General features: G+C 34.1%; 1 protein-coding gene across 1 annotated transcript; it reads left to right on the top strand.

Annotated features, from left to right (window-relative positions):
• Nucleotides 1–5,032: 5,032 nt before the first annotated feature.
• On the top strand, nucleotides 5,033–11,001 carry LOC136803621 (neuralized-like protein 4). The gene is made up of 4 exons (XM_067060344.1): nucleotides 5,033–5,304; nucleotides 8,476–8,662; nucleotides 9,602–9,754; nucleotides 10,200–11,001. The coding sequence occupies exons 1-4, from the start codon at nucleotides 5,131–5,133 to the stop codon at nucleotides 10,310–10,312; spliced, it is 627 nt and encodes a 208-aa protein (XP_066916445.1). The 5' UTR covers nucleotides 5,033–5,130; the 3' UTR covers nucleotides 10,313–11,001.
• Nucleotides 11,002–11,081: the final 80 nt, after the last annotated feature.

Genomic DNA, 11,081 nt, shown 5'->3' with positions numbered 1-11,081 from the left:
ATTCTTTGAATACAGAAACTTCTTTGTTGTAGAAAAGAGGGTATTTCTCGTACAAAAATTAGAGGAAGGTTTTTAAAACGATTCGTGTAATACACTTTTTTATTTTAGGATTCATTCGATTTACTATTCTGGGAAAAACTATTTTGTGGAAAGAAATTGTAGAGTGTGAAAATGGCGTCTTTCCAATTAACTTTATCAAGCCTAACTCTATTATTGGCGCTCATGGTAAAAATGTCACATGAAAGATCATTCACAAAGCTGGGGATATTCAAGGCGACAGATCAAACTAAGAAAGTATTCATGAATCTGGATAGAGACTTGAATAATTTAAAAAAGCTTTCAACCATCTTAAAATTGAGAAGTTTGAATCGGCTTTCAACAACACAGGAGGAACTTGGCAAGAGGATTTCGTTTGAAAAACAAGGTGTTTTTCATAAATTGATGAAAATAAAGAAACTATCGCAAGAGGAGGAGATACAACAACCGAGCCCATCTTCGAGAAAGAAAAATATGGACCCGTCAGAGCAACAAAAGATGGCACTTCAGTCCAATCAAAAAATGTCAGACCCTAACAGAGTTATTGGACATTATTGTTATTATACTCAAGTTTATAAATGTCAAAGTATAATGGGCAAGAAATATTGTTGGAAAGAAAGAGAGCAAATTTGTGGACTGTAAAATCTAAATGAAAAAGTTTTTCTGAATGAAATACGTGAAGTTATTTTCAAGCTATCTAGACGGATTTTTTTTAGTCTTTTTATAGTGTTTCTTTATGAAAGAAATATTTCACAAGATTATGGTCCAAATAAGTTATCTATATCATTTTCCTTGTAAAGCTCATTTAAAAAAGAATGTTTTAAGGGGGTAGTCATAAGAGAAATCTAAAATGCCATTTTTTAAACTTTTTGTAATATCTTCTGAAGTAGTACATATTTTTCAATGAAACTTTCCACAATTGTAGCACAACTATAAAGGATTTGAAAAATGAAAACAAGATTCGCAACAACGCGACTAAATATTTCCCTTAACATTTGTTACAAAAAGCAAACAAATTTTTGCTCTTCAACCCCTTCAAGGGATGATCTGAAAATATTTCGTGAAACAACGCATTAGAGACCCACAAATATCACATAATTTAGATTTTAATATTTAGATTTAATGATGATACGCACACAATCTTTTTCAACTTATAGAAGTGGACTTTTTCAGGACCCCCTGTTACTTATAAAGTGGCATATGCTCTTAGGCTGGATTACTTTAGGCGTACAAACTTTCGCGAGCAGAAACTTTCGCGAGGACGAAAAATCGCGAAATTCACGACATTTACTTTCGCGAATTTAACGGAAAAATATATTTCGCGAGCATAAACTTTCGCGAATCAAGACGTAGAATTGAGAATTTTCACCTGAAAAAATAGCTTAGAGGGACAAATACTTCTTGGATTGGCTTGAAACATTTGTCCTTTGACTTATTAGTCTTATAGCAGGCTAAAAAGTGCCATAAAAGTTACATTTTATTCAAAGTTTGAAGATTTACAAATTATCTATTTTGTCAAGAATTTTTCCGCGAGCATGAACTTTCGCGAATGGCCCTTCCTAGAATTTTTAAATACATTTACTTTCGCGAAAAGGGCCAAAATTCGCGAAAATCGCGAAAGTTTCTGCTCGCGAAAGTTTGTACGCCTAAAGTATAGCTTAAAGGCATGAAAAACATTCACACAAAGGATATTGTGCAAAAAAAAAGGTGAGGCACATAATCTTCGAGTTATATGATCGAGTTATATGGCTTCGAGTTATGAAATCTTCGATTTAAGGCCCGTAACTCGAAATAAAAATGAACTATTTTTATTTCGAGTTAATTTTTTAACTCGGTTTTTTTATTGACAATTTTCCAATCGAGTTATATAACTCGGATTTTTTATTCCAAATAATTTCATCGAGTTGATTTTGTAAGCTCGCACACTTTTTGTAATTTATCGAACTGTTAACTTTGGCAAGAGTGTAACCTCTTTGCTTCGGGTTTTCTGGTAAACATACATCCCCAGGCCAACCAACGAGCTTTGTTTTGACAGCACCGATCAACATTTGAATAGTCAAATTTGTTGTGGTTTTAATCTCCTCGATCTTTCGCTCGGACGCAGTATTCTCTCTTGGACCAGCGATTACCCACTTCACAAAAGATTTCAAAGGTGAGGATATATCGAAATTATTCAAACTTCCAATAAATTTCCATTTCGTATGATTTAACAATTCTGATCGAACAATTTTGGAGGCTTTGAACAAAACATTCATATCGTCACTAGTTGCACGGAAAATAGTATCGGCAGCATTATCTTTTGTTGACAACATTGAAACTTTTTCCGACTGATTCTTTTGTTCTGGTTTCGTGAATTCGATGTCGGTAATGTTCTCTTTTAGCAACATTTTAAGGGCTCTGATCATAGTAAATTTTTCATAATTGCCGTGTTTAAAATGTGTTTTCTGACTGATGTAACCAACAAAACTATGGCATGTTATACATTTTCTGTTAGACAAACTATTCCTGAATCTGAAAATTCAAAAATTGCATTGAAAAGATTTGACGAAGAAGAAAATGAAGACTTTTGCGAGGAAGAGTATTTCAACTTTGAAGAGCTTAGTTTCGGCGAAGAAAAAACATTTTGAAAAAATTTTCCGCAGTAGATGGTTTATCTTTTGCCGAACAATAAAAATTTTTGCGGAAAATTTTTGTAAATGCTTCTTTGTCTCGAAATCTTCAAAATAGTGGTTTTTCATCAATTTTACATCTGCATTTTGCTTAAAATAACAGTCATAACTTTTGACATATCGTTTTAGAGAAATTTTCCGCAAAATTTAAAATAGTTCAATTTTTTGCGGACAGTGTAAAGAAATTTTGAAACAAAAAAGTTAATTACCCATTAAAACTAAGCACTTTTTGTAAAAGAGGGTGATGCAACATATTATTAACATCTTTTTAAAGTTCATAACGTCATTTTTGCAATTAAATTCTTAATTACTCTTAAGGGATTCGATTAAAAAGCAATTTACAAAGGCAATTCTTTGTTAAAAAGTGTTAAGGAACCTGAAATATAACTTTTATGTTCAAATACCAAAATCAATTTTTGGACTATGGTCAGACCCCTTAAGATACGTTTTGAAGTCTATTTTGTGATCTTTTTCTGTTGACTAAGTATCAAGGAAGTCATTGTATGCATCGTTTATGTCACTCATGTTTAATACTGTGGATGTACGAGTCTTCGATGGATGGATAATTTTGATATCGGCTATTCTTTTTGCTAGATTTCTACCTTGTTCGATGTTGCTTTCTTTCCTTTGATCCTTTTCCTTCTGTCCTATCTACCCAGAAGTATCGATGGTAACGAACATTATTAGCTAACCCCATCATCGGCAGCCGAAATTGAATTAAGTCGGATGAACAGTGTTTTGTCAGTTAGATTACGTGAAACCTCAAACATTCGATTGCCCATTTCCAAAAATTCAACTTTGTGTAGCGATTCTGGGCGATACTTCAAGGGGGGGGGGCAAGGGGGGGCTATATCCCCCAAATAATTTTTTCCAAAAATGGTTATTTTGCAAAATAAAAAGTTTTTCTTTTTTAATTTGTCATAATTGTCACAATTGAGTGCATTTTCAAGCAATCTAAAGCTCAAATTTTCAAAATTTCCCCCCTCGGGTCAAACTCGGCTGATACAAGGCATGTCCCAAATATATTTTGCGTTTTGATAGGCACACCGCTTCCCATTATTCATTAACTGTCATATATAGCTCAAAAGAATCGTATCAACGAGAGGATTTCGAAAAGTGCTGGGTCAAAAATTTACATCAAGCCAATCTCAAGATAACGTTATAAAATACATCGAAAAAACACGTCAAAAAGACAATTTAAATGGCGTCATTATTGAAAAAAGGCGATAATTCCGATTAACTTACTACAATCAAAGCAAAATTTTGATTGGAGATGTAAATTAACGATTCTAAAATATTTCATGAAAAAAAGCTTGAAAATTCATGATGACGTCAGCATTTTCTGACGTATTTTAATTTTTCCCGACAACAAATGACGTTATTCAAATTTTCTGAAAATTTTTGAACAAATATTTCAGAATCATTAATTTACTACTCCAGTCAAAATTTGGTGTTGATTGTATTAATAAAATTGAAGTTATCGCTGTTTTTCAATAATGACGTCATTTGAATCTTACTTATGACGTGTTTTTTCGATGTATTTTATAACGTCAAAATCAATTTTTGACCGATATCTTGAGATTGGCTTAATGCAAATTTTTGACCCCAGCATTTTTCGAAATCTGCTCGTTGATATGATTCTTTTGACTTTGAGCTATATATGAACGTTAAGGAATAATTGGGGTAGCGGTGCGCGTCACGCAAAATATATTTGGGACATGCCTTGTTTCACCCGAGACCATGGTTGGCCCTCGCGGTGTCACTAAAGTTCAGCCCCCCCCCCCAATATGGAAATGCTTCCTACGGTACTGACACGATTTATAGCATCCTCCATGATATTTAGCTGATTTCTTTTGTAAATCTTCAGCGGAATAGTCGGATAATCGTTGGTATAGCCCCACAATACTAACGTCTTTACAATCATTTCTCTCTTTTAACGCTTCTTTCAAAGCTATCAAGGAAGTAGTTTTTGGTTCTACCAAATTTTTCCATTTCGTGTCGTTCAAAATATGACCCACGCAGAAAATAATGACCCACGCAAAAAATATGACCCACACAAAAAAATATGACCCACGTAAAAGATTTGACCCACGCAAAATTTTTGACCCACGCAAAAAATATTTTGACCCACGCACCCACGCAAAAAAATGACCCACGCAAGAATATTGACCACGCAAAAATATTGACCACCCACCCACGCAACCCACGCAATTTAGAACCAGCGGTCCCCCCGCGGGTAAATGTTTGATGAGCCAAACCTATAAAAACTACAATATTGGCTATTTCCGCGCCCTATCAAACAAAAACAACAAAGATGGTAGATGAAAATTCGAAATTTTTGTTAAGAGTGTGTGGTGGACTTTTCGAAATTTAGGTACGATTTGAAATGCAAATGCAATGATGTGTAGAACCCAGTGCTAAAAAGATGAAATTCCATGAAAGATGTGGTAAAAGTATATCATTTTCAAAGACTAGAGATTGTGCAGAAAGAAAAGAGGGATATGATAATGGAATTGTGTTCAGCTGCAAACCCTTAAAAAAAAGCCAGATTTTTGAAGTAAAAATTGATGCAATAGAAGAAAAATGGGCTGGATCTATCGTAAGTATAATACTTGATAGTATAATGAAGTAACAAGCCTTTCTTCATGTATAAGTCAGAGCATTAAGACCTCCCAACTCCATCCTTTTTTTTGTAAACCTTCTTCAGCCTGCATATCTGACAACAATTTATTAATATCCCAAATTTTGCACGCAATAACTCTGTGAATTTTCCTGCTTGACGTCCTATAAAGTTTTAGCTTCAGTATTAGGGTTTTATTTCCTTGATATGGAACATATAACTTTCTGCTTGAATCGAATGGGTTGAGTATTTGATATGCAAAACTGAGTTAGTGATAGTAGGTTGTTGTGTTCTCCCAAACAACTATTTCCCGATGAATTAGGTGGTAATCACAAATATCTTTGTTTCGCGTCGCCCGATCGACTCTCCAAAACGGAGTAGAACTGAGCCGGTGAGTCGGTAAATTTGTCTGACTTTTTCTGTCGATGACGTTTCCTTCGTTCAAAAATTTTATTATTGCTAATTTTTTGTGAGCGATTTCTAGCGCATTGACGACATTTTGACTTTGTTTATTATTACATGCACCATTTTGGGTCTGAGGTCACAGTGTTCAAAGGTCATAATTTGAAACCACCCATAACACGCGGTTATTACCATAATTTTTAGATTGCAATTAGTCAACAGAAAATAACCAAACAAATGACTGAACATGAAGGGTACTATGATGTAATTTTTAACCTGATGTGTTTTTTTATTATCATCATTATAGAGTTTTTACAGTTAGGCACACATTGGGCCTCTAACCCGCTCTTCTTATAATCATGTTGTTTCCGTCGTAAATTTCTTTAAATAAAGTTTAGTCCTAGGACTACCTCTCACTTTCCATATACGACTCTTAACTTTTTCTTTCGATGTTTTTTCTTTTTGCTTTAAGATGCCATTGTTTTATTATCTCACGTTCTTTCCTTGAAAAATCATCTGATACTCTGAAATCATCATTATCTAGTTTGTGGATGCAAGGATTCTTATCTTTTCCTCTGCACTGCTGAGAGTAACTTTTAATGGTTTACATCGTTCATTTGTATACATTTCATCTTTAAGAGCACCTATGCGTTCTACCTTGATTATCCTTGATTATCGTTACATCGAAACCCATTTGTTTTTCAGCATTCTTTTTATAAGTTCTTTGTCACCAACTCGTTGATGCTCTTCTTCGTCTTCGTTTTCACCTAAATGATGCACCATGATGTTACACTTGGTTGATTTTAGCCAACGCTCCTCTTCGTTCACTGATTTGATGAAGTTTTTTATGTTTTTTGTAGGTCTTCTTTGGTGACTTCTGCATATGATTGTTTTTGTTTCTGTGTTGTTGAGCTGTGTTTCGGATCGTTTGTTGTTCCGTTCTTTGTTGACGTCTTTTTTATTCATTAGCTTCTCGACTTTCCTTTTTTAGAGAGGTTATTCTCTCCTTTGAAACCTAACTTCAATCCATGATGTTCATCATTATCTGCTTCTTTCGTTGTAATGTTACTGTGAGCTTTTTGTCTGCTTGTTTTAATCCTCTCAAGTAAGAGCGGCGTTATTGTAATACAATTTGCACATTCGAAGCGCTGGCTTTTATATTGCAGAAAAAGCTGAATCTAATAAGCCGGGAGCTCAGAGCAAGCATAATGGACAAGTCTATCACATCTCCTACATTGTAAGGTATTGTTATCTGCTATGATGGTGTTTGTTAAACAGTTATTGGGTGTGCAATATCCATAATTTTGTTGAATTTCCTTAGAATTTTCGTTGATTTCTGCCATATTGGTACATGTCACTAGTCCGACACTTTCTAGTCCTACAGTAAAATAGTCCGAATCTATAAAATAAATTTACAATTTAGAAGTTATTTTTTCCAACGTCACTTTTGTCCGAAAACGAAAGATTTTAGAGTGTCGAATGTCCAATCCAATGTCTTGACTCTTGAAAGCCTAATCCTAATAAGCTTCCCAAAATTCAAGAAAAGTCGAGTTTAGGGGCACTACCTCAAAGCAACGACCTAATAAAATAGATAGACCAGTATCCTATTGAAATGATCCGCGTAAGAATGATAAAAAAAGTAATGATTTTTTGCATCATTAAAATGTCATTCCGCGTGCAAAAGCATTTTTTTAAGATAAGCTATTGGTTGATATTGATCACATGACCTAAATTTTGTGAATATGTTCTTAATTTCAAGTCAAACTTTTAGGCTTAAGAATTAGTAAACATTGTTAAAATTATAACATTTGTATTTGGATAGTGTTTGTGTTTTCTATCTAGCACCATGAACGCACGTTTATTTTCTTAGTTAGAGTCTTTCAAAAATGTTTATGTTCTTAAAGAAAATGCGCTGTAAAGCGCAACAGTGTTGTCGAAAAATATTGAAAAATATCTTGTGAGAAAGATGATTAAAAATGCGACCTGACGTAAGCAAAAAAAATCGAAAATTATGTTTATGGTCAGTAGAAATTCGATATAATTGATTTTACACCATTTAGAGATGCTTGTAAAAAGTCTAATTTCTTTGTAATATGACTTACGCGGGAGGTGGAAAGACGGCAAGATGAAAGAATACAAAATGAATAGAAAACAAAAGATTTCTAAGAGCCATTGTATGAAGTTCTTGGTCTATCTATTTTATTAAGTCGTTGCTCAAAGTCGGAACTTTGGATTTTTATAAGCACGTGGTTGATTATAAAAGATGTGCCTTCTCTTCGGCGATTCATATGTCGTTTTATATGTTTTTTTTACTCGTTGTCGGACAAAGTTGTTGTCGGAATACTGGCGCATTAGTCAAATCCAACGTCGGGCATTTTTACTGTCGGACTAGAAAGTGTCGGACTACTGACGACCTCCCGTTGCATTTTTAGGATCAGTTTTTTTTCGCTGATTTTCGCGAAAAACCGCAAAAACTGATTATGACGTCATAATCGATGACAACATAAAAACTAAAAATTGAATTTTTCAAGAATGGTGTATCCAATTATTTTCAGACTTTCACCAAAGATGTATCTTGCCAAAATCGATCATTTGAAAAAAAATTCGAAATTACGATGACGTCAGCAGAAGTAAAAATCGAAAAACCCTATTTTTTATGCACTTGATCATTTCTAATTTGCTACTATTATTTGCTATGATCAAATTTAAATTTATTTTGAAAATCTGTTCTTGTTTTTATCTTTTTAGAGACTGGGTGTCACAACTGCTGACCCAAATGATCTACCCTATTTTCGGACAGTAACTGACATTCACTCCTCCTCTGAGCACAATTCAATGTTTTGGGTTTGTTGTGGATCAAAATTATTCCATGGTAGTCAAGAATTTGCAATCAATAAAAGCTTGTATGGTTTGTCAGGGGTTAGTGATATTATTGGTGAGTAATAAAAACATTATTATGTTCATTGTAACTCTTATATTTATGTATCTTTGTTTAATCGTCAAACAGGAAGAAGTTGAGAAGTTATTTTATTTTATTGACTACAAATAATTATAAGCATATCCTTTAGAATTATGCAAATTATGTATTAATCTCTTATTAATCCACAAAACTTACTTACTGCACGATTTAACGTCCGTTGTTCCCAGCAGCTGGGGTTGGACGCCTTCCTCTAATGACTGTACGCCAGGCTGCCCGATCGTTAGTCATGTTGACAGTCGCATTAATAAATTTGAGGTCGTCTTTGATATTGTCTATCCATCTTTTTTTTGGTCTGCCTAAATATTTACCTTCCATACCATGGGAAAGGATTCTGCTGAAAGTCTTCGTACATACGCTGAACATGGCCAAACCAGTGTAGCCTACCTTGACGTAGCAAATCGTCAATTGGAGCGATGCCAAGCCTATCTCTAAGGACATTCATAGAGACCCTTTCTGACAAACGTGTTGAACAAATCCAAATAACGTTGGTCTTACGGGTATTAACACGGAGGCCTTCTGCTTCAATTCCTTGCTTCCACTGAGCAAGCTCATCCTTTGATTCAACAATAATAACAAGATCATCAGCGTAGTAGAATTGCTTCCTACACCCTTATAACAAACAATACAAGGCCATTTACTTAATTTTTGTCTTTCACTCAGGCCATTTTTGCAGTGCATAACCTTGGTCTTAGGGGTGTTAACACGAAGGCCTTTTGCTTTAATTCCTTTCTTCCACTGAGCAAGCTTTAACAGATAATAATAACAAGATCATGGACAGCCAGTTCGAAATTCTTGGGACAGAGCCTCCATAACAATTATGAATAACAGACGACAAAACTTGTAGGAAATGACTTTTTGCTTGTTCTTTTTAATTTTTTTTATTTCAATCTGAAGGTATTCAAGTACGTCAAAATGGTCAGATGCATACATATAAAAATGGGGTTCACGTAGAGAATGTAGCTGAAGGATTACCAGTAGATGTTGATTTGTATGTTATTGTGGATATCTATGGTGCAGTTACTAAAGTATCATGTTTACAAGATAAAGGTACAATTTCCTAAAAGCTTATTCCTTTCCATGATAATTTTGATTAAAAGTTAGATATTCTTATCTTGAAATTAAATGCTGTGTTGAAATACTTTCAACTTTCCTATTTCCGTTTCTATTTGGTTGAATGAGGCTCCGAGGCCCATTTTTTGGAAAATTATAGATGCATCGTCAGGCATTGTATGTATAATGACCCCGTCAGCATCTTGGACTGACTACCCGACTCCCCTTGATCGGGGCGAAGGTTCGTTCATTTTCCAAGTGAACCGCTGCGAGTTGGAATCAAACTAAATAGTACATAGTTCCAGCGTTAAGATTGATGACCACTATAACACAACGTTTTTCTCGTCAGTTTCCTAGTTATTCCTCCTCTTTTGAAACTTTAGACCATTACTTATACCTCTGCCTGTGAAAATGATAACTGGTATCTTTTATTTTCTTACAGTTTTATCATTGAAAGAACACAGTCGGAGAGTTATACAAAATATTATCAAGGACGAAAATGACATAGACGATCTTAACATTCCGAAAGTATTGAAAGTTTTCCTTAAATTATGATAAGATTGCTGTTTCCTTTTTTTATTTTTTGGGTAAGTCTATGGTATAGCCAATTTTATATCCAATTTTCAGAAGTTTTATGTGTTTTTTAAAGTTGGACTTAACAAAACAAGATACACTTGCAAAAAATATCTATAGGAAAAAAATAACTCAGACTCTTCTTTTTCAATATTTTTACGCTTTAGTTTTTCTAATAACCCCCTTCTCACAGACCCAATAAGATTTTTTCATCCAGTGGGGGATAAAAATGAAGGTCTGAAACTCGATGTGGATTGATATTCAAATATTTATTTTGGCTGGGGATTTCAATTCTTTTGTTTTCAAGTCAGAAAATTCAGTGGGGACGGGAAATATAGCAAAGTATTTTTCAGTGAAGATTGGTTTATTTGATTATTTTCAGTTGGGACAAAAATTTGAGTAGAATTTTCCACCGGGGACGATATTTTGGCCAATTTTTCCAGTGGGAAGGGGACCCAGTGGGTCTGTGAGAAGGGGTGTTCTAATGTTCTATGTGTTGGTGTTCAAATGTAAAATATTCAGTAGTATAATTAAATGATGTACATATTTTTGAAGTATTTTTCAAATTCCTTTTTATATATGACAATCAAGATTCCGTAATTAGATTTTATTAGGTAAGTTTTACCTTCATATGCTAGCAATGAAAACAAATTTGATGAAAAACCTGAAAATATGGTGTTTTTGCTCCTTTCTCACTATTATTTGGATCTTTATTAAGTATTTGTTACATGGCGCCCTGATCTGTATACGT

This window comes from Clytia hemisphaerica, unplaced genomic scaffold, assembly GCF_902728285.1.
Source record: "Clytia hemisphaerica strain Z4C2 unplaced genomic scaffold, Clytia hemisphaerica genome assembly, whole genome shotgun sequence".
In the NCBI taxonomy this organism is placed as follows: domain Eukaryota; kingdom Metazoa; phylum Cnidaria; class Hydrozoa; order Leptothecata; family Clytiidae; genus Clytia; species Clytia hemisphaerica.
The sequence above is the reverse complement of the archived record's forward strand: the minus strand, read 5'-3'. Positions and strand labels throughout refer to the sequence as shown.

Coding starts and splice junctions, on each gene's coding strand:
- LOC136803621 (XM_067060344.1), top strand. CDS start 5,131: ATGAAATTCCATGAAAGATGTGGTAAAAGTATATCATTTTCAAAGACT. Junction 5,305..8,475: donor AAAAATGGGCTGGATCTATC/GTAAGTATAATA, acceptor TTATCTTTTTAG/AGACTGGGTGTCACAACTGC. Junction 9,755..10,199: donor ATCATGTTTACAAGATAAAG/GTACAATTTCCT, acceptor ATTTTCTTACAG/TTTTATCATTGAAAGAACAC.